Source organism: Carassius gibelio, chromosome A11 (assembly GCF_023724105.1).
Source record: "Carassius gibelio isolate Cgi1373 ecotype wild population from Czech Republic chromosome A11, carGib1.2-hapl.c, whole genome shotgun sequence".
NCBI classification, from domain to species: Eukaryota; Metazoa; Chordata; class Actinopteri; order Cypriniformes; family Cyprinidae; genus Carassius; species Carassius gibelio.
Window position 1 is genome coordinate 3,097,610 of NC_068381.1, and position 19,061 is coordinate 3,116,670.

The following is a 19,061-nucleotide window of genomic DNA, read 5'->3' on the forward strand; positions in this document are numbered from 1 at the left end:
TGTGTGTGTGTGTGTGTGTATGTATATTTTTAATGTTTATGATTGGCATGTCATGTTTATTTATTTGTTTATTTGTTTTTTTTATTTGTTTTTTGTGCAACCCTCAAGGCTTTTAGTGTAATTTTGGCCAATAAACATTCATTCTTAAATTATGATTCTAATTATAGTATAGAATGTATAGTTATAACTAGTGCAACTGAGGAAAACATAATCCTTTCTGAATTCCATCTTTGCATAATTAAGTTTAATATTATTTATTTTTAATCCGATCTGATAGGTCAAATATGGTTTGGTTTCATTTTAAGATTATTGGATGGCTTTCTGAAATATGTAGTCTCTGTGGCACTCTTGTTGAAAGTAATTACATGTTAAGCTCTGTTGTCTATTTTCATATGAGTTCATATGGTGGCTTGTCTCTTTAACATCATATAAAGTCTCAGGCATCACTGAACCGCATCATTATTTGCATATAGTTGTTTCAACAGTGATCACTTAATTACTCCTTATGGGTCACATTAAGAACCAAAACAAACCAATTGGATTAGTCTGAGTAAGACATTAGAGTCAAATCAGCATGGTCCATTTGGTGTGACAGATGTTCAGTGTAATTTAGTCCACAGATTTCAAGTCCAAACACAGGGACTGGGGGCGGAGTTAGCTTTGAAACACTCCTCCTTTTAGGGATGACTGTGAACTCCATAAATAACTTACTGGGAGCCTAGAAGCCCCTTTCAAATGCTTTGATTTTGCCAATATGCATTTGTTTTATGCCGTCTGTGTTTGCTAAGTAAGCTGTTTTGTCTATGAATATTAAGTAAAACCCTTCCAGTTCAGCATTTTACTTACTTGGATTATTTAAAATGAATAAATTGGACCAGATAGTGAAGGAAAAGTGTACAGCATTCATGAGAACTCCTTCAATGCTGTTTTAAAAAGGCATTCTAGCAAGCACCTCATGAATATGGTCTGATTTAATTTATGAATTTAACAGACACTTTTATCCATAGCAACTTACAGTGCTTTCTGTCATATATTTTTTTACCTAACATGTGTTCCCTTGGAATCAAAGCCACAATCTTTTGCACTGCTTACACAATGCTTTTCCACTGAGCCACTGGAACACTTTATAATTTGTCTTATATTCATAAAGGCTGTTATTATTTTTATAAGTTAACAAAAATTAATGCAGGACTGAACTAAAATTAAGTAATTTATTCAAGTATTTATTATTATCTGTACTTATTTGTATTTTTATTCACTGACTTGCTTATGTGTTGTCCTGATGTCTTTCAAATTCGGAACCTTTAGCCTGTAATAAAGTTTGATTTATTGATTAATAATAATAAAAAAAAAAATCTTCGTTTCTTCTTCCATACCATCAATTTTCATTCCATATGAAAAACGTCATCTTTTTCTCTGGAAACGCCATTCGTCTTCACAGCAGCTCCGCCCCCGTTACACGTCACCTTTAAGTCTCCGCCCCTTTCTGTGCGCGGCCCCGCGGCGATTTGTGGCCGGTTTGTGTGTGTGTATGTGTATGTGTGTGTCGCTCTTCAGGAGGACGACTTACTTCCAATTATCCTCTTGCACACAGCGATTTTTCCTCCCGTTTTCAGTGTCACCGAGAGCGGAGACCTCCACGGCTCATCGCGGGACCGTGTCATGGACTTTATTCGTTTATTGGTTTGTTTTCAGAGGAATTTACCGCGTCCCTCAGCAAGCTAAGCTAGGTATCGAGCTCGCGAGCTAATAACGTTACTGGATTTGCGCAAATTCTCCGCACTAGGAAGTTGCACAGACGAAAGAAATAACTGCTCTGCACCGGATAAATCCATTTGGAATTATTAATACACTCTCTTCCAGTCCAGACGGCTTGATAAGAAGAAGATAAAAGGCCATCGTTACCTCAGCGGAGCTAACGAGCTAACATGAAGTTAGCCAGCTAACGTTAACGCTTTCGTGTGGAAGAAAACCCCTTCCGAGCTTGCGCATGTTATATGAATTTCAGATAGTTAAAAGCTTGGTGATGTTGGGTTGAATTGTCTTTGAGCTTTTGTTTTTTTATATTGAATGACTGAGGGGTCTTATTGAAGGGTTGGGCTGATGATCTGTCCTGTAAACTTCAGCCAAAACCACTTACCTTAATATTCATCGGGTTTAGCATTTACAGTAGTTACGTTATGTTTTGTATCCGTTAATATAGAAGTCATTGGCAGTTAATCTAGAAACGCATGTTTAATTTTTTTTGGGTAGGATAGATTAGCTGGTCCAACAGGTTATTAGTTATATCAGCGTTGTTGTTGTGGCCAGGCCTATGGTTGTGAAGGGGGATGAGAATGAATTGTGTTGGGAAAGAGGTGTAAGAGCTCAAGTTGTGGACTGTCATCTTAAAAAACTGAGTTGTATGGAATTGGGCAGCTGGGTTGGCATCATGGGGGTATCGCAAGGGGGCATGAAGAAGTCATCTACATAGTGTCTAAGTACTTTTTAAGTTATGTAGTCGGTCAACTGGACAGCCTCGTATTTTTGTGTGTTGTTCTCCTGATAATTCATTAGAAAGATAGGAGCAACAGGGCAGTCTGGATCAAGAAACCCTGTCTTTCGTCCCTGGTTGGATTTGCATACCCAAGCCATCCTCAATGCCTTCAGCACTGGCCGTGTTCACCTGTCGCCCGAATTCACACCCGTTTCAGGAACGTCATGTCTATCTGGATGAGCCGGTCAGAATCGGGCGATCCGTGGCCCGGTGTCGCCCTGCCCAGAACAACGCCACCTTCGACTGCAAAGTGTTGTCCAGGAATCACGCTCTGGTGTGGTTCGACCACAAGACTGGAAAGGTAAATCGAGTGTTTAAGCTTTCTCAGCAGGTGGAACAGGTCAGATGACATGCAGATGAAAAATGCACCTCGAGCTGTCTTGATTCATTAGGATTTTCTGTCTACAATAAGCTTATAAACATTCAGTGGTCCCCACCCAAAAGTCAGTATTTAGACGCTTAAGCTCCATTTGGTAACACTTTACTAAACAGTAAATCCCCATTACTATTGACTATCAATGAGGAATGCATTTGTTACAGTATGCATTAATCTTTGTATACTTTAATAAAAATGCAACTGTTCAATGTTAGCTCGGATCCATTAGATGTTTACAGATAAAACTTGATTTTAATCATAATGTAATGTTGAAATTAAATGAAAGTAGTCTAAATGTAATACATCTGTTTTGCATTGTTAGTTTCAGGTTAACTAATGTTAACCCTTAAAGACTTAGAACATTTTTTTGGGGGTGCCTGACACACCTGCACTTACACCTTTTCTTTGTTTTTCAGACCTATTCTAACAGTCAGCTTCAAGTGCCATATATCATTATAAGAAAGAGAACTTAATGTCTAAGTTTAACTAATTTAAAGTCCCAATTTTCCTTTTGTTTTCTCCAAGAATGAATGAAATTACAGAATTAAGAAAAATCAAGCAACAAATGGGTGTTTTTTTTAACCGAAACCCCTAAAGTTTGTATATATTTCTTTAGAAAGTTGAATCTGGGTGTTTTACACTTCCAAATTAAATGTTTGTTTACACTTAACGTTCTTCAAGCAAGTTATAGCCATTATTAACAATTTTGTTATCGACCCTTTTAAGTGAAAAACAGGCATATTTCATTACTATACCTTATTAGAAAGTGTTACCTTTCAGTTAATGTCTGAATGCCATTGCATTGAACGGCAAAATATCATGAGACAGACCCAAGTGTTTGCATTTTATTATTTTTTGTTATAATAGTATAATTAATTTGTATGAATAATAATAAAATGAGTAATTGAGTACTTGAAAATTACAGAGATAAATTTGTATGAATTTAAAATATTTTACAGTTTGGGGAATCTCAGCAAGAAAGTTTTATGAAATGTTATTTTTTTTTTGTATTTTAGTTAAATTAGAAGTTATTTTAATTTATTAATATTATAATTATATGAATAATATAAAATGTTGATGTTCATGTGGCATTAGACAGATAAGATGTGATTGTTTGCCTTTACATGTAGTAGGGCTGTCAAAATGAATGAAAAACTAAGTTAAAATTTTCTACTTGGATATGATCAATTTCCATTATATTCAAATTTAAAAGGCATAATTCCAGTTAGGGGGAAAATGCTTTTGGCCTCTCTCCTGAGCCTGCAAGAGGGCACATCACTCAAAATATTGTGGACGTTTCTTCAAAGCGTAATGAAATAAGTGCATAATGTTTAAAATAATGTTTATATACCATATATAATTAATAAAGTTGCTTAAAAATTAGAAAACAAGGCTTCATGATTGATGAATATTAATCCAGTTGTATGTGTTCCCTTGAACTGATTTGCTGAAATCAATACAGGGATAATAATATAATCTACCGGCCAATGAGATTGCCGTTTGCACATTAGTTCCGCCTACTACAGGAAAGCCTGGAAGTTCTTAAAAGCTGAAGAATTCCAGAGGAACGGCGTTAATTTGACAGGAAAATACAACAAAGAATATAGTTCACATGGAGCGCATCAGTTTTCTCTTTCCCTCTCTGTGTGTATGTGCCAAGTTAACGGCGAGTCGTCTGCCTACACACTAAAGTTTAAGATACGTCAAATACAGGTGCGCTGCGCATCCATTGAGATGAACTGAAAAATAGCACAGATCGCTTGACAGAGAGTGAAACTGAAGCACATTGGCTAATATTAGACGTCATGCAATGTAGAGGGCTGCATCTCTCATGAAATGTGATAGAACATTTTTATAGCAGCAGATGAACAATTTGAGACTTTCACTCATGACATTGCTGGGTCTGTTAAACAGGAGTAAAATATTGCTTTGGCATCTCTATGCTCCGTGTGTCAATGCTGAAAACGACAGCTCTTAATTCTGTTCTGGCTTGTGAAATTGGATGTCCGAGGTTTTTAGCTGCCAGGTACATGCACTAGTGTGGCTCTGCTTTTCCAGGAACGTATTATTATTTAAATAAACCAGGAACGTGCTATTGTGAGTTTTGGTTTAGTGATTCACTGAGTTCTAATTTCAGATGACACATTTTGACAGTGCAAGTGCACATCGTATTAGGTCAAAAATAGTTTTCTCCCTCACGGTTGCTTTGAGTGGTATTCTTTTGTTTAGAGGTTTTAGGTGGCTGTGTGTAACATTAGTATTTCTTTATTTGTTGTTCGTACAGTTTGCATGCATAAAGAGGTTTTCTGTGCGACTGGCGGTGTGCCTTTTAAAGAGGAAGTATCTGATGCACTGAAGTTTTGCCATCACTCTGGGGAATAATTTCTTTGGAGTTGTGAAATAATTGCAGCTATGGTTGCTAACTCCAGTCATGTAGATTAAGGTGTGGTGTTTGAATTAAGGGAGTGCTGGTCGCTAGAAAAAAAACAGGTGAGGTGATTAACCCTTCAGAAACCGTACCATAAGTTGAACTGTTCCACCGCTTATATGTATGCAGTAATGATCTGAAGAGACTTTGCTCTGTTGGCATAGTTTCTGTCAGAAAGATGTGCCAAGATGAAGCTACCTAAACTGGGCCAGCCAATAGTTGGCATAATGTGAAACGGTGCCAATATCACCACCTGTCCACTGGCTTTGTGAGGCTCTGTACTAAAAATGTGGGCATTGCTGAAAAGGTGGCGATTGTAACTTTGTGCCCGAGTATGTTGGCTGTATTTATAGACATCAATCAAAGCCGCACGGCCGCTAATAGAGTGAGTGTCTGGTTGACTGCAAGAAGCTCTGACACTGCTATTTCTTGGCAAAATGACACGGAAGAGAATGGAGCCAGTGTGTTTCCAATATACATCCCCTCATTGTGTTTCCTTCAGGATTAGAATTTGTGAATGCCCAGGTTTGCTTTGATCTTGTATTGTGTTGCATTACATTTCAGGCTGATCAATAAATGACTCAACCTGAATATCTGTAAGCCTTCATGTGCAGTGCCTGGATACTTTGTAACAGACTCATACAATATCAGACAGAATTTAATTTGGGGTCTTTTCCTGTTTAATGTATTTTGTACATGCAATCTGAACCAATCTAAATCTTCTGCAGAGAAGCTTTTGATCCCATTCAGATCAATTCATTGACTAGGGATGTAATGGTATGAAAATTTCTTATCTCGATTAAAGTGAACAAATTATCACGGTTACCAGTATTATCACGGTATTGTTATAATGTGCTGGTAGTCCCTTCAGAAACCGAGAGAATATGCTGTTAATTTTTAGTTTTTCTTTATTTCTGAATGTATGGCACAATCTGTAGACTATATTATGTGCAAGCTTGTGTGCTCTGTCCATATGCAGCAATGTAGCAGCAAGTTTCCTTACTTTCGAGCGGAGATTAACAAACTGTACAACTTACAACATGCTTTAACCTCGCACACTCATCTCTAATTATGTTTAATGCATGAGTTGGCATAATTTGTGCTCGTGACGGAGCGATAGCAGAGCGTTTTCAGAGCAAGTGAAAACCTCAACGACTTTCAAAAAATCTGCTCATAGCTCCAGACAAAATTACGTCGCTTCGCTCACATACTCGCTCTCGCACACTTCAATGCACTTTGAATGGATCAATTATATTCAATTTACTTCTGACCAAGTAGGTCTTTGCAAAATGGTTATAAATTTAATCCACTATTCATATACTGTATTCAAATATATATTCCCACCATCCTTCTGTAATGAAATGTTTTGTTTCAGTTACACGTGTTCATACTTAACTTCTTTGTTTAGTTTAATTTGGGTAAAATATTTTTTTTAATATTTGACATGAACAACCAGAAGCATGTACTTGAAGGGAATTTTTATCAAAAATCTATGCTGATAATGTCCTCACCCCCAGGGCATCCAAGATGAAGATGAGTTTGTTTCTTTATGTAGGAGAAATCGAGTATTCCATCACTTGCTCAGCAATGGATGCTCTGCAGTGAATGGGTGCCGTCACAATGAGAGTCCAAACAGTTGATAAAAACATAACAATAATCCACAAGTAATCCACACCACTCCAGTCCATCAGTTAATGTCTTGTGCAGTGAAAAGATGTCTGTTTGTAAAAAAAAATTAGGCATTTTAACTTTAAATTGTAACTTCTGGCCAAAATATGAGTCCATAACCCATAGCAGGAACGATTCATTCAACTCACTATTCAAGATTTTGATTTCACGATTCGATTTTTTTCACGTTTTTTTTAAATGAACAAAATGAGATTGAAGACATTATACAATAAATGCAAAGTGTTGTTTTATTAGGCTTCTGCTGCACGTTTCTTTGTGAAATTGAAATATAACAAAACTAAATAGAAATTTTAAAACAAACCCCAATTGAAACAACTACACAAATAAAATACATTTCTTAATATGAACGAACTTAAGGCTTAGTCTGTGCACTTTCCCTTTAAAATTAGAGGCAACCACTGGATTTTAATCATGATCCAAACAAAGATGCAGCATGAGTAGTTTTTAATTACTACTACATAAAACATATCTGAATGAAACGCAGATTCACTCTCTGAATTTGTAAGATCCATTCGAACATCATTTTGAACATGTAAGTATTGCGATGAACAATGATACCACTATACATCGGCATCATGATGATGCAAGAGATCGGTCTAGATCAGTAAGTCACATGAGTTCTGGACGATCTGTTATCTTGGTATTCGTATATCACTAGGTTTATTAGTTTAAGGTGATGCTTAGTATATCGGTATGTAAATACTAATATTAAAATGTAAATATCATCTGCTCGAAGTCTAAATTAAAAAGAGCTCTTAGAGTGACCTCTGAGTTCTACCTGGCAACTCTATAAATATCCACTATTCATGTATCACGATAAGGTTGTTTACATCTGTAGGATTGGCCCTCCTTGTGATCTGTTTCAAACGTGTCTTTATCTGATGCCATGGAAACAGCAGAGAAGAGTTCACACATGTAATGCGATGTGGATCATTTATACATTGCTTGGAAATTTTTTATTTTCATTTAAGCTATTAACTAGAAAAAATATTGCATTGGTCCTACATATGTAATATGTCTCAGAATAAATACATTCTACTTTTTGCTGCTGCTTCTGGATGTGCATGAGATATTTTCTGTTCTGTAAGTGTCTTACAGCTTTTATTACATTTAGTTTTCTCTTCAAGTGTTTTCTAATCCTGCTACATGATGTTATTGATATGTATGTCTTGGAGTTGAAAGTACACTCTCAGCATGTTCTTTATAGTGAACTAGCTCATTCACAGTATTAGTCGCAGATATTAATTTGTTTCATTGACAAGCTTACGTGATGTAGCGTCTGTTTCAGCAAGGTTTCTAATATTTCAGACCGCTCTCGTAGAGATATCAAATCTCTGCTGCAATTGTTTAATATCTGCACACACATTCAATGCCACAGACAACCGGTAACAAATCATTGGGCGAGCGCTGTTATCTAATGAGATCTTGTCAACAGAATTAATAATATTAAATGTGAGACATCTTAATTGGATCATATGTTATCTATGTAAATCCATGCTGTCATAATCTCTTAAATGTGAAGTTTTCAACGCCACAGAAAGCTCTGACATCTTCAGTGCTGTAAACTTAAAACCGAGTCGAGTTTATTCACCCTTTTAATCCATTGGTACGGAGATAAGACGCTCATACTACATTTTATATTTCAAACACGTATAAATCCCTATTTTAAGAAACTACACTGGATTTTTTAAATTTACAAATCCTCGTGTTTTCTTCCTAGCCACTTGCTGGTGATCACTAAAATACCTACATACTTCATTTGGTTTCTAAGTAACTAAACACACTCTGTGATCTCCTTTTTTGTAGCTTTTATATCAATCCCTGTTAAAATTTATGCTATTTAACAGGCATATATCTTCCATGAGGATCAAACCCTTCTCAATGCATGTTATGATGAACTTGACCTCATGACAAGTATGCCTATTATTAAGTATTATTTGTAGTTTATTTGTTAAAGTTATTCATTTTTTTTTTGTTTAGCAAAATGAAGATTAAAAAAAAGAATACATTGAATATTTTCATTTAGTTGTTGGAAACAAACGGCGCTGCAATATATTATTGCACTTATGTTAAAGAAAAGCATTTAATTTATCAGTTGTTTATGCATTTTAATGTAACAATGTTGCATTTTACATTTAAACTGAATAATGCACATGCTGGTCATAATGTTCAATTGTGAATATGCCATTGCTTTCTTTTATTCATTGTAAGTTAATACTCAACTAAAATGTTTGAATATTTGGTTTAAGTTTCTGTTACAGCTTGAAAGTTCATTAGTCCATTTTAAATAAGTGGCATTTTAGTTCATTTTAGTTAATGATTTTAGAGTAAAATGGACTTAAATGATTAAACATAATCTGTCCTTGTCATTTTAAAATGACAATATATAGTTTATTTTTCTTCTAAGACTAAAAGCCTTTTGAAATCATAAACCACACTTGGGCTCGAGACATTCTGTAGTCAGTAGGGAATTTTAAATCTCCACTGGGTCTGAGAAAACTGGCACTTTATCTGTTTATAGTGAGATTTAAGAGATTTTTTTCTTAATTCAGTTTTACTTGCAAGCAGTTTTACACCCGTTTACTGTGTTAAAGTAGCGTTTACATGCATCACATTTCCAGCATGAAGGAGAATATTTAAGCTTTCCAGGTTCTTACCGAAAGGTACTTTATTGTAGTGGTCGACCGATATATCGGCCTATGTTTGGCATTTTTCAAATATCGGCATCGGCCGATAAGTTTTCTGCTTGGCCGATGTGTTCAAGGGGGACTTTTATTTTGATGGCGCTGGAACGCAGCACCTGATCGCACACAGCTCACATTCTCCCTTTGATTTACTGTCTTCGTTAACAGTTCTGTCTAATATGGATAAAAGTCTGTCTAATAATGAGATAGAACTGTTAAACCAATGAGTTAATGTAAACAGAAAGTATTATGATTGCTTATATATTCGTAATAGAAAGGCAATCATTATAATACTTTCTCATTTGCGTCAGCATTAAGCAAATACGACATTAATAATATTAATGTAATTTTCTCTGTTTGCTGTATGTCAAATGAGTGTTACTCCGGCTTTATTACTTTTTTTACTTTTTAATTATATTTTTATTCAATATTTATTTGTGGAAAATACTTTGTCATCTAAAGTATAAGTATTTTTATTTTACACATTTATTTTTTAATCCATTGTCAAACGTCTATTGGCTGAAATGACTAAAGGAGACTTACACTGACCGTATGATGTGAGGTTTTCTACTACTTTGACTAGAAAACAGAAGAACTGATTGAGCTCAACGAAATCAAAATGCAGCAAGCTGAAATAAAACCATCTTTGTAAAAACATATGGTTTATTTTGAGAAATAGTGGAAGGCTACTTTTTGCAAATATTAAGACATTTGTATTTAATTTGTTGATATTGCATATGCATTACTGTATTAGTTGTCTTGTATCTGACAGCTCTCTGAACAGGTGTAACCTTCCAACTAGTGTAGAAATGTCTCAAACCATTCTAGTTGATGCTCCACCTCCTCCTTTCCCGTGATTCCTTTTAATTATCAGTGTTGGAAGTGTTAATTGCACAAATCTTCTCTACCCAGTGTAATACTGCCTTTCTCTACAGCTTATATAAAACCTTAACTCGAAATAGTTCCAGTCTGCACATGGACTTAGTTAGAATATAAAGAGATTTCTTCTAGGAGGATTGATGACCTTCACACTGTTCTCAGGAGCACTGGCACCTGTTAGAGATGTGCTGAATAAGTTCAAGTCAGATTTGTGTTAGAGGCAGAAGCCTAGTGTCCGTGCCGATTCTCTTTTGGGATGCTAATGTGCTCCTTGACGTTGGGATGTGGGGGTGAATCCCTGACAGTAAATTCAGCCCTCTCTCGTTCCCTCTTCTGTATTTCACTCACCCACTGTGTAGTAGCCTCTTGACAGTCACTGTGACACATGCAGGTGCATTAGTGAGGTGTCCCGGCATATTTAATCAATATTTAACACACCAGCTGTTGATAAATAAAGGCTTGACTATATAATCATAGCTTAGGGATCATACATGAAGTAAAAAAAAATTAAAGAATTGTAAAGTAGTTTGAAGTTCATCTGAAATAAAATAATACTCTATTTCTTTTTTAAATTACAGTTGAATTATTACAGTAGCAATAGATTTGAGTAAATTTAATAAAATAATTTTTGTTGTTGTTGCAGTTCAAAACTAATATATGACTAAATATATTTTTTGACCACGTCATGAAGCCCTAATAATAATAATAATAATAATTTTTAATTATTAAAATAAAACCGTTTCAATAATAAATTTACCTATTTGTTTACCTTCATGCCACATGATCATTAACCAACATCAGAGAAGCCAGAACATTGTTAAATTATTATTATTTGATGAAAATATTTAGTCATAAATAAGGGGTTTTGCTGGCAAACATGTTTGGGAATCCCTGCATTAGCTTAAAACTAATTCAGTTGTATTTTATAATATTACATGCATTTATACGTTCATTAAATAATTCGTAACATATCAGAAGATAGTTTGTTAATATCTAATAGAAGTATAAAATATTAGGCTAATCTTTTTGCTTATAATATTGCTATCTTGTAGTGCTGCCTATCCAATTTCGTCATGTTTCATTAATCTCACCTTAACTCAGTTCCTGCTTATGCATGAGTGACATTAACATTTTGGGCTTTCAGAAAATAGAAAAAATGTAAAACATAAGAGATCTGCCACCACAATAACCTCAGAATGCAGTCAGCACAACTGTTAGCAAGCGGAAATAGGAGGGAATACGCTGTATCATTTGTTTCTCCATTTTTTTCTCGTTTGCTTGTACACTTACTAGTTCAGTTTTTATTTTAAGTCACTAAGGAAAGTTGAAGCACTGTATGTAACATCCCGCTAAATGTGGCATATCAAACCTTGAGCTCATGTGAACCAGACGCAGATCTGCCTGTGCATGCATTGTTTCTGGCCTAATTCTCTATGCACATGAGCTAATCTGTGTATTTTCTAAATGAGCTGGTTGCTTATGAACAGATGCATCACCAATGTCATGCCGTCTTCATGCCAAATTACACGCAAGACAAACACAAATATCACTTCGCTATGATGGAGGATGTGACTGGCTCGATTATATGACCAATCAGTAGCATAATGTGAAGTAAAATGCTTGTTAAAAAAGGAAGCATGAGCGGTTTCCTCAAAGTCAGGTTTGTGGGTCTTATCAAGGCATAAGCTTGATCTGGGTGCATTGAAAGAGACAGCGTTCATCCTCTGGCTTAACCTGATGAACCTGTTAGCAGCGATGCCCACATGTGACGCCCGGCGTGGGATGCTGGTGTTGAGTGGAGATAATGAATGTCACTCATACTAGAGTTGTGTTTGACAGTGAGTCTATTCATCCAGCTGAGCAAGGGAGTTCAACAGAGTACACCAAACAATTACAATTCATGACGGCTCAATGCCAGATGGTGGATGTTTTTATTTATTTATTTATTTTATATGTGCGTACCTCAAACCGATCATGTGGTTTAGTAAATGAGTCGAGAGCTTGCCCTGTCAACACGTAAGGGACAGTATTGGTTATTTTCATTTTTTATATAGTGTTAATTTTTATCTGTTAGTCATTTTAGGACTTAAACTTATTTCAGTTAAATGCAGCGGTTCTAATTTTATATTTTTAGTATTCGTGTAGTTTCAGTTTTAGTAATGTCATTGTGCTTTTGCCATTTTGTTAAGCTTTTTTTAAATTTTAAATGTAATATTTTTTGTAATTTATAATTTTTTTTCATTGGCTAAAATGATTTTTTATTAGTTTAACGATAACAGAACTAAGGCACTAAGTGTATAATTTTACCAGTCTAGTTAAAGTAAAGGTTTTATGTTTTGCTGTTGCTTTAAGAATGCAATTTTCTAACTTCTATTGTAAAAGTGAACCTTTAGACCTCTGTAAACTTCTTTTTAACCATCGCTGTTTTGAGGCCAGGACGTTTGTTCTGCGCTCTTCAGTGTAGTGCTGTATTTGACGCATTGCTAATCTTTGGGTCTCTCCTCTCTTCTCAGTTCTATCTCCAGGACACCAAGAGCAGCAATGGCACCTTCATCAACAGCCAGCGTCTGAGCCGGGGGTCGGAGGAGAGCCCTCCCTGTGAGGTGCTCTCTGGTGACATCATTCAGTTTGGGGTGGATGTGACGGAGAACACCCGGAAAGGTGAGGAAAGCCTGTCGGTGTTAGCAGCGATAATCATAATGTGTTTATATGTAATGCAAGTGTGGATGTGTAAATGTTCCTTTCTAGATATGAAACTCTGCTTTATTTTTATTTTTTTATATATATAATACATTAAGATTTTAGAATATTATTAATATTATGAAGAATATTTTGTATTGTAATATATAAAAGTTAAATTTTTGTTTAAATTATTTTATTATAAAAATAGTTTTTTAGGCTTGTATTTTAGTTTTATTTTGTGTGATATTGGCTCTGGTGACAATGTTGAAAATCATATTGTATAAAAAAAATGTATGTAAAAAAAAAACCTTATTATAAACAAACATAACTATTTGGTGATATATATAGTTATTGTGAAATAAAATTACGCATTTCGCGATTAAGAGTTTGATCGTATCATTAACCCTTATTATATTATTAATAGAGATGTACTGATGACCTGTCCGAGGGAAATGAAATGCTGTGTGATATTTTGTTTACAAGTTGTTTTATTGCCGTCTTTCCATGGTTGAAACTCTGATTGAGCGATTAGATGACGCATGATATGTTCATTCATGTTTATTTTGCATTCAAACTAGTCGTAAAGAGGAAGAGATGATGATGATGTTTGAACTGAGGCGTTTATACGGCGATCTATTGCTTGCATCACATGAAAGAGCATCAAGACGACATTTATCATTCGAATTTCCTGAAACAAAAAGCACATCATTTGAACGATAAATTGAAAGTAACAACATATAAACCTGGAAGTTTCCAGTGAAGTTCCACTCGCATTTCTAAATGCAAAAGAAAGGCAGCCTGTTACATTATTACATACTGCACTTTTGTCATATGCTGTAATGCAGAGACGGGCTTTTGAAACCCAAGAGCGCTGACCGGTTGTTGCTCTAAATGTGTCGTAACTCAAGTATATGCAATGGGACACTTTCACAATCACATACACATGCAAAGGAACTTACCCTTTAGAGCAAATGAAGGCAAATTATACTTCATAACAAAACGAAAGTACATATGAACAGGAAAACCTGTATTTTAACTGGTGAGGTATTGAAAGTAGATTCCAGATTTCTTTGGAAACTTGGTTCCTGTCACATTTGGATGTTGTGTGTTTAAGTCTTTGGGTTAATGGAGCACAAGTTGGCTGCGTCTCATCAGAACGTCAGTCTCTGGATATTATTATTATTATTTGTTTATTTTGTTTACCATAAAACACTCTCTTTTAAGATGTGAGCTTCTTAGACAGCCTCACATGGCCTGTTCTTGTTTGTGTTAACCTGTAGCTTTGATTAAAAGTTTCTTTTTATTTAATATTTTTCAGTCATGCATCCCTAATTCATGTTTCTCTTGTTTTTAGTCACTCATGGCTGTATAGTGTCGACCATCAAGCTCTTCTTACCAGATGGCATGGAAGCTCGGCGGCGTTCAGAGTAAGTCCTCTTAAAGATTATTTTATATCTTTTTTGGTGGTTAATCTCGCAAATAGCTTCTTCGCTCAACCTGGTGAGATATTCCTTAAGGTAGCTTATGCTTACAAGCTTTATCACTTCTAAAAACATGCACATAATGTGTTAAAATCTCTTGAGAGCTGAGGCTTACAGCTACTGATTCCACTGATTCACTTGACCAGAACAATATTTGCCTGTGCTTGTTCAGAGGAAATTACATGTGTGCTGTTAGTTTGAATGTTAGTGGACAAATGTTGTATGACAGGTATTAGTAGAGGAGCAGATCTTGCTGGTTTTTGTTTCATGGTTGGACCATTTCCTTCATTTTTGATAAATTTCTCGGTTGTTTAGCAAATGCAAATTGCGTATTTGCATGTATAATCTCACCACATGTCACAATGATACAGTTTTGCTATTTAGGCAAAGTCTATTTATTTAGACGAATACTTCAAATGAAATCCAGCGTAAGCTTTATTGACGGCATTCATGTTTCTCACCACAGAAAATAATGTCAGAGAACAGACACAAATCAGAATAATTTACAGGAATGAAAAATATAAAAATGTGTAAATTTACATACATTTCTTTGTAATGTTGTTTTACGTAGTTAAATTTTTATAAACCAAAAAAAGGCGTCTACATTATTTTCTATGGTTGTTGCATGGTACTCAAATTGTATTCATCCTAGTGTTAGTATAGCTTAAAATAAAAGATAATTGTAAATAAATAAATAATAAAATAGTAATTTACCTCGAAGTACAAAAAAAGTTATATACCAAAAAAAAAAAATCTATAAACTATATAGACATTTTTAAAAAGGCCTCATCTCGTGTGTGATGCACAGTTATAGATTTTTGATTGGATTTTTGCGATGCTGCATGAACACCAGACTGTCTGAGACGAGAGATAAGCACAGGCACCGTAGGGGTCTCGAGGGTCTCATCCGCCTCCATCTGCTCCATTTCAACAGCATTAGTCTGAGTGTCACCAAATCCAGACAGCTTTAATTACTAAGAAATCTGTGTATATGTCAGCCAATAGGCCTGTCACGATAACAACTTTTTGTTGTGCGATAATTTGCTCCTGAAATAATTGCGATAAGCGACATTATTGAAATTTTAATATATAATCATAATGAGGAAAGGAAAACATTTTTCATTTGTAAAAATATTTAGATCATGGAAATGAAGTATCAAAATATTAGATACCTTCAACTTCAAAATGTGAAAAGTCCCCCCCCAAAAAAAGGATATTTTTTAATTTCTGCAGAATTTTCCCAGACCTTAATTCTCTGTAAATGAAGGGTGCACACTATTGCTGAAAAACACAATGACTACTTAGCAGTCAGATGTCTGTATGCATAAAGGCACAGATCCCTAAACAAGATCATATCATGTAGAAGCATGTTTTAAATTAGAACTAGCACCTCATGACTACACGTTATGTACGAGAAGCTGCAAAAGACACAGGCGCAAGTGGAATGTACAAAACAAGGTGATTTTAATTTTTAAGTGAATATAATTGGCGTCACAAAAAATTGAATGTACATTAAAAGATGTACCGGTATTGACCTGCTATCCTGGTTGCAGAGCCAAGTGGTCGTGTAGTTAGTAATCTGATGCTTGACACTTCTGGTGTTTATTGTTTTCATGATTGATGGTTTTGTTGACGGAAGGGATTTCCTACCACTGTATGAATGCTATGTTTGACTGTGTATGTATCACCGGGCAATAAAAATTGTTTAACGGAAGGCATCCGTGAAGCAGATGGCTCTTGTGCCTCGAGTGCTGGCAGGACCTGTTCAACTCCATTCACGTGGAAACAAGGGCATCTGTGCTGTTTTGGGGTCTTTAAACGTTTTTTTACGGCTCTCTTCGTTTAACGTGGAAGTGCTTGCTGAATAAAGATGACGCTTAATGTGAGCACGAGGAGATGGCAGAGAGCATCATATACACTGGCAGGGATGAGGTCTCGGCTGCTGGCAGACTGTGTCTCTGAATACACCCTGTGGCTCGATGCATTAATGACTGAACTTTATTTCTTTACTCTTAACCCTCTCTGTTAGGACTGGCTCAGGGATTCTTGACCCGTTTAATAATTGACTAGTCTGTTAATGGCAGGTCAGCTAGTGAATTTATATGGATTCTTTTTTTTTATATTTTATATTTTTTATAAAAGTGTGTGTGTTGTGTGTGTAAAACTGTTTTTAAATGGTTATTATTTTTCATATGTATAAATATTTATACAAATATTTTATTATAAAGTATATTAGTAAAATATTTGTTTTACTGAATAATACATATAAATTGCATGAATTAATGTATTTATAGACACACACGGAGTTATGTATAATTTAATAAATATACTGTTTGTATTATATAAATATATATAAATAACAAATAAATGTAGATTATTAATATACTAATGATATTAATACAATATTTAGTGTGTGTGTGTGTATATATATATATATATATATATATATATATATATATTAGGGGTGTAACGATACACGTATTCATATTGAACCCTTGAATTAGTTGAACTAATTCATTATATAAAAAAAAAAAAAAAAAAAAGTGAAATATAATATGCGTTCAACAAGGTAGCCCAATAACTCAAACGTCGTAACAGGCAACGCGTGGAAAACGCTAGGCGCGTCTTTCTACTCCTTTCCAAAGCGCTCGGGCAGAAGCACCCCTGAGGCGTCTGCCTTTGCTAAGCAACAATTACGTGCACTCTCCATGAAGATGCGGAAATTTCAGCAAAGGATAAATGGATTTGCAGCTCTAAAAATCGCTTGCAGTAGGCTAGCTCTGCTACTAAATTTATTTCAAAATTGCAATCCATATACAACTATGATCAGCTGTTCCTTCATCTTGGCTGAGCTTTCAACGTTGTTTACGGGAAAGGATGAAGCTGATTGGTTAGTTCTTGTCACATGACCCGCGGTGCGCTTGCGGCATTCTGAAAAGTTGATGTTTTTACATTTTGCTGTATCTAAAACGTACCGAACCGAACCATGACCTCAGTGTATCGTATCGAACCGAACCGTGAATTTTGTGAACCGTTACACCCCTAATATATATATATATGTGTGTGTGTGTGTGTGTGTGTGTGTGTGTGTGTACTTGTCACAAGCAGGTTGATGATGCTAGTGCTTCACAAATTATTTACTTGTTTTATATGAGTCATTTGCAGTTTCACAAGCTTACTGTCCCATCTCCGTTCACTCCACTCCCAATTTTCTCATCCTCTTGGCCTCTTCAGCAATCATCAGCAGTCAGTTGTGTCCCATGAAGGCAGTGGAGCTCTTTGGATGAGCTATCGACCCCTTTGCATGCACACTTCCAGTTTGTGGATGTATTTATAGAAGCCACACGCATCTAGTTGAGCTCTTGCCTTTGGAGCCCAGCCAGGGCAGTAGAGATTTGTGTTTGGGGTTAGCGGCATGTGTCTGTGCCCTCTTCGGTTTATTAGAAGATGCATTCGAGGGATTGCTGTACATGCTTATGGTCAGGGCTTTTAGTTTCCGTTCGAGGTCAAAAAGGCAGCATGAAAAATTGTTTCTCTAAAAGCATTACGTCCCACTAGCCTGCTGAAATTCTTTCCAGCTAGTCGACAAAAGACATCTGCTTAAGAAATCTCCCCTTCATTCAGAGTTTCTCAGCAAAATGCCTTCACTCTTTCCACATGATGATGTCCGCTTAGCCTCTTTCAGATAGATCTGAATTGTTGCTCTGTGAGTAGGGATGGATAGATTTATTGAAGGACGGAAAACGAGAGAGATGTGATCGTCATCGAGGGCTGGGCCGCTTCTGATTGCTTTTATTTTCCATCTGGAGGGCGAGAAAGTCAAGCACTGGATGGAGATCTCCCATTTCCTCCATTGGGTAAACTCGATTTCTTTCCCACTGTAATTGATCACAGATTGCAGAAGAACTGCACAACTAGAACTGGAACATTGTTTCCACTTTATTCATTGGAAATGTAATGGGTTTCCAATGTGCCAATCATACTTTATTGGTTTCCCCAGTGGCCTGTTTAATTTCTGCATATGTTATTCTGTACAGTCCTTTTTGACTGTGATACTGGAATAAAAGCTGTTTTGCTATTATTTTGTTAAATCTTTTTTAAACCAATGGTCAATCCTAGCATTTTTTTTTCTTAAAAAGCCACAATTTCGGACTTACTGATCCAAACTACTCCTCGTAGCTGTATTTTGACATCAGATATGTTCAAATTAACTGTAGTTGACATTCACAGAAGTGCAGTCTTAAATGAGGCCTTGTAATTTAATATGTGACTCGTTTGGTTTTATCAATGACTGAAGGGTTGGTAT

At 35.6% G+C, this 19,061-nt stretch overlaps 1 protein-coding gene across 5 annotated transcripts in view; it reads left to right on the plus strand.

Moving 5' to 3' along the window:
• The first annotated feature begins 1,491 nt into the window (after positions 1 to 1,491).
• The window catches only part of LOC128022027 (sarcolemmal membrane-associated protein), a 46,766-nt gene continuing 29,196 nt past the window's right edge, over positions 1,492 to 19,061 (plus strand). For 2 of the 5 annotated variants that reach the window (XM_052609225.1, XM_052609229.1), the window contains exons 1-3: positions 1,492 to 2,837; positions 13,106 to 13,253; positions 14,629 to 14,701. In XM_052609225.1, coding sequence (XP_052465185.1) covers positions 2,640 to 2,837; positions 13,106 to 13,253; positions 14,629 to 14,701 — 419 coding nt within the window. In that variant the 5' untranslated portion in view covers positions 1,492 to 2,639. The remainder of the gene's footprint in view (positions 2,838 to 13,105; positions 13,254 to 14,628; positions 14,702 to 19,061) is intronic. The other 3 variants (XM_052609226.1, XM_052609227.1, XM_052609228.1) reach the window with 2 other exon arrangements.